The sequence below is a fragment of the Corvus brachyrhynchos genome, unplaced genomic scaffold, assembly GCF_000691975.1.
Source record: "Corvus brachyrhynchos isolate BGI_N302 unplaced genomic scaffold, ASM69197v1 scaffold164, whole genome shotgun sequence".
Taxonomy (NCBI): domain Eukaryota; kingdom Metazoa; phylum Chordata; class Aves; order Passeriformes; family Corvidae; genus Corvus; species Corvus brachyrhynchos.
In genome coordinates this window covers 670239-674056 of record NW_008237426.1, presented here as the reverse complement: position 1 = coordinate 674056, position 3818 = coordinate 670239, and the positions used below count along the sequence as shown (strand labels likewise).

General features: G+C 54.9%; 2 protein-coding genes across 2 annotated transcripts in view; one reads left to right on the top strand and one right to left on the bottom strand.

Annotated features, from left to right (window-relative positions):
- RPS17 (ribosomal protein S17) lies at positions 1-2574 on the top strand. The gene is made up of 4 exons (XM_017731109.1): positions 1-164; positions 688-793; positions 1995-2060; positions 2448-2574. The coding sequence occupies exons 2-4, from the start codon at positions 704-706 to the stop codon at positions 2526-2528; spliced, it is 237 nt and encodes a 78-aa protein (XP_017586598.1). The 5' UTR covers positions 1-164; positions 688-703; the 3' UTR covers positions 2529-2574.
- A 590-nt stretch (positions 2575-3164) lies between these two features.
- Positions 3165-3818, bottom strand: part of TERB2 (telomere repeat binding bouquet formation protein 2) — a 5558-nt gene continuing 4904 nt past the window's right edge. The window contains exons 4-6 of the mRNA XM_017731107.1: positions 3628-3722; positions 3454-3542; positions 3165-3379 (exon numbers count right to left, since the gene is read on the bottom strand). Of these exons, the coding sequence (XP_017586596.1) occupies positions 3237-3379; positions 3454-3542; positions 3628-3722 (327 nt within the window). The 3' untranslated portion in view covers positions 3165-3236. The remainder of the gene's footprint in view (positions 3380-3453; positions 3543-3627; positions 3723-3818) is intronic.

Sequence of the window (3818 nt, the reverse complement as noted above, 5' to 3'; positions counted from 1 at the left end):
GCCCCCGCGTAGGGACGCGTCCGGACGAAGACGGTGAAGAAAGCGGCGCGGGTGATCATCGAGAAATACTACACGCGCCTGGGGAATGACTTCCACACCAACAAGCGCGTGTGCGAGGAGATCGCCATCATCCCCAGCAAGAAGCTGCGTAACAAGATCGCGGGGTGAGGGACTGAGGGCCCTGGGGGGTTCGGGCACGAGAGGGGGTCCCGGCTGCGCCTTGGGCACTGGAGGGTCCTGGATGGGCTTTGGACACCGGAGGGTCGCGGGGCGTTTGGGCACCGTGGGGGCCCGGGTGAGCTCTGGGCAGCTGGGGGTGTCCCGAGGTGTTTGGGCATTGGAAGGTCCTGGGGGGTTCGGGCGCGGCGTGGGGGTTCCTGCTGGGCCCTGCATTCGAAAGTGATCACGGTCCCGCCCGTGGCCGGGTCATTGATAGTGCAGGAAGAGGAGTGCGAGAGTTTTCCCGTGTTTGGAGGGGTCTGTGTCCCCCTCCAGACCCTGTTGCTGTCGGACATTTTGTCTCTGATGTTCCCTGGAGGTGGTGGGATGATGCTGGTGTCAGTGGTGGGACACAGCCGGGGTAGGTGGTGGCAGCTGTCCTCATCGTGCTGCAGTTCCAGGATGTGGGGTGTGGGGAAGGGTGACGTGAGCCCTGGGAAAGCTCTGGACACCCCCGTGTCCCTGCAGGTACGTCACCCACTTGATGAAGCGAATCCAGAGGGGCCCCGTCCGCGGCATCTCCATCAAACTGCAGGAAGAGGAGAGGGAGAGGAGGGACAATTACGTCCCAGAGGTGAGGCTCCAGCTTCCCCATCGCTCCGTCCTGCCTTACCGTATCTCCATAATTGGTCCCAATTTTTTTAAAATAAATCCTCAGCCCCTCAGCCAGGAGGAGCTGAGGAGGGTTTGGATCAAGGGGGCTGAGGTGGATGCCTCCAAAACTGCTACCTGGGACAGGAAGGGCAGCTGGCTTCTCGTGGTTTGATTTTCCTAACTTAAAATGGGGGGAAAAAATAATTTGATGTGAGGCAGGAGGATATTTCAGAGTGGCTGAAAACCTGCCCTCCAGCCAGTGTCCCTAGAGAGGGGGTTTTGGTGAAATCCCATTGCCTCTGTTTGGATGGGATCAAGATCTCACCTGTCACCTGGGTGAGGTGCTCCAGGAGTGCTTCCCTCGTTCCAGGAATATGATCCCGTTGCTCCTGAATCCTGTAGCTGTCAGGCACAGCACATGTTGCCCCTTTCCCAGATCTTCCCCATCGGCTCCTGGCAGGAGCTGCTGGTTTCGGTGCTGGTTCCGGGTGTGATTGCAGGGAAGGAGTGACTGTGAGCACGCAGACCTGTACTGTTTGTGGTTTCTTAGAAAAATCCTGATGTTAGGTAGCTCTTGGGGAAGGAAACCTGTGGAGGTTTGGGGTCTGGAGAGGCCTGGAGGAAGTTTCTCTGGGAGCAGGAAAGCACAGGTCCTGGAGGTGGAACAGCCTTTGCTGGTGGATTTGTGTCTCAGGGCAGCTATGAGTGTCACTGATGGCACGCAGACCTGTACTGTTTGTGGTTTCTTAGAAAAATCCTGATGTTAGGTAGCTCTTGGGGAAGGAAACCTGTGGAGGTTTGGGGTCTGGAGAGGCCTGGAGGAAGTTTCTCTGGGAGCAGGAAAGCACAGGTCCTGGAGGTGGAACAGCCTTTGCTGGTGGATTTGTGTCGCAGGGCAGCTATGAGTGTCACTGCCAGGACTGGTGCAGTTGAGGGTCCCACACCAGCCCCTCAGCAGCCTTGGCCTGGAGCAGGTTGGGCCTCAGTTTCCAAAGATTGCCATAAAACAGGCCCTTCCCTCTATTGCCAGTGGTCTCTCACAGTGTTCCATCAGGATGCTCCCGGCTCTGCTGCTGGAACTGTTCCCCACAGTGGTGGGATGAGACCGGAGTGGCTGTGGGGACACCCTGGCAGCTGTGGGGCTTTATCAGTCATACCTTTCCTCTCCCCTCCGTCCCCAGGTCTCTGCCCTTGACCAGGAGATCATTGAAGTGGACCCGGACACCAAGGAAATGCTGAAGCTCCTGGTGAGTGGCCGCCGCTGTTCCCTGCCAGCTGCCAGCGTATCCCCGGCACAGCTCCTGCTGCCCTGAGCGGCTGGATGGTGTGGAGGGGGTCCCTCCACCCTGGGTGCTGTGGGAGGATTCATTTCCATATGGCTTTTGGGAGGGCAGAGGCACAGGGGCTTTGCCACTAGCACGGTGGCTGTGCTCCTTGCCCTCTATTCTGATGATTCCCTCACCAAGGAGTCAACCTCCAGAGCAGGGTGGCCTCCCCTTCTTAGGAGAACTGCGTCCACCCTTTGTGCTGCCACAGCACCTTCCCACTTCCCACACCTTCCCAGAGGAACTTGCCCCCACTGTCAGTGGGCAGGGTGCTGTGACTGATCCCGTTGTTCCCACGCTGTTTTCCAGGACTTTGGCAGCCTGTCCAACCTGCAGGTGACACAGCCCACAGTGGGAATGAACTTCAAGACGCCCCGAGGAGCGCTCTGAGTCTGTCCCTGTGTGTCGCTTTTCCAATAAACGTGAGGAAACCATCTCAGCCTGCCTGGTCTTTGGACACCCAAGGGGTGAGGGAGGGTGGGTTCTCGGAGTGCTGCATTGGAGCATGCAGAAGATTCAACACCTTCATGTGTACCAGCATCTCTTTGGGTTCTTTCGTGGCAGTTTGGGGTGTGAGGGCCAAAGCTGTTATTTTAGAGGCTCTCCTGCCTTTGAGGCAGTGGGAGAGGACAACCATGGTGGCTCCTTGGAGCTTGTGGGAGCCTGTCCTGGGTTTGCCTGTGCTTCCTCCAAGTGGACAGCATGGGGGTCAGGCTGTGCCACAATAAAAGTTGCTTTTTATAACCCTGTTGATCACTTTCAAGTGCTTAAATGAAAGGGAAAAGTCTTAAAATTCCTTGATTAAATGAAAGTAAGGAGACCTATGTGTGTCCCTCCAAGGAAAACTTGCTTAAACTATATAAACACAGCTTAAACTGCCCCCCTCAGACTAAAAAGAAAATACTGGGTTTTTGGGGAGAAATATCCATGTTTCTGTTTGTTGTGACATTGGGTTTAAGTAGTTACTTAAAGAAGCAAACACTGCAATAACTAGCCAGTAATGAAATAACACACTGAACACTGAGCTGCAGTTGGATAATGTATAAATCATCTAGCAGCTCTTACACTGAAGTTGTTGCTGCTCCAGCCACCTGTTCCTTACAATTTCCTCTTCATTTTGGTCTTCTCGCAGTAAATGCTACATTTGCTTTGAACCCAGTACACTGCGTAGCCCGAGGTGCCGGGGATGAAGTCGTGGAGTTCCCCCTCATATTTCTTCATGTCCCGTGCAGAGGGATAGCCTGCAGAGGGAGAATGGGCTCACTGAGTCCCTGCTCCACCTGCCCCATCCACAGCCCTTTCCAGGGGTATTTACCTGTCACCATGTTATTTATTGGGTATTCCTGGAGGGCACGGTATGGAAATTCTCCCTGGGCAAGTGCTTCAGAGCCTGTTTCTTCACTGCTGTATCAGGAGGGAAAAAAATCTGTGTTAGTTCCTGTGTGTTAGGGGGTGCATCCAAATCCCACCATCCAAGGTAGGAAAATACCTCTCGTCCAGGTCTAGCACTTCCTCCTCTGGTTCTTCCTCGCAGGCATTTCTTGCCGCTTCTGGTTCCTCTGTTGGATTTTCATTTGGCTGTGACTGTCAGCACAAGGATGTTACAGGTGTGCCCTGAGTCACTGCAGAGCACCTGGGACATGCTCCGAGTGCACGGAACTTTTAGGGCTCGTGATTGTC

Bases quoted from the DNA above. Each gene is read 5' to 3' on its own strand.
- RPS17 (XM_017731109.1), top strand. From the start codon at position 704: ATGAAGCGAATCCAGAGGGGCCCCGTCCGCGGCATCTCCATCAAACTG. The intron at 794-1,994 runs GTGAGGCTCCAG...CTCCGTCCCCAG, and splicing joins GGGACAATTACGTCCCAGAG to GTCTCTGCCCTTGACCAGGA. The intron at 2,061-2,447 runs GTGAGTGGCCGC...GCTGTTTTCCAG, and splicing joins AGGAAATGCTGAAGCTCCTG to GACTTTGGCAGCCTGTCCAA.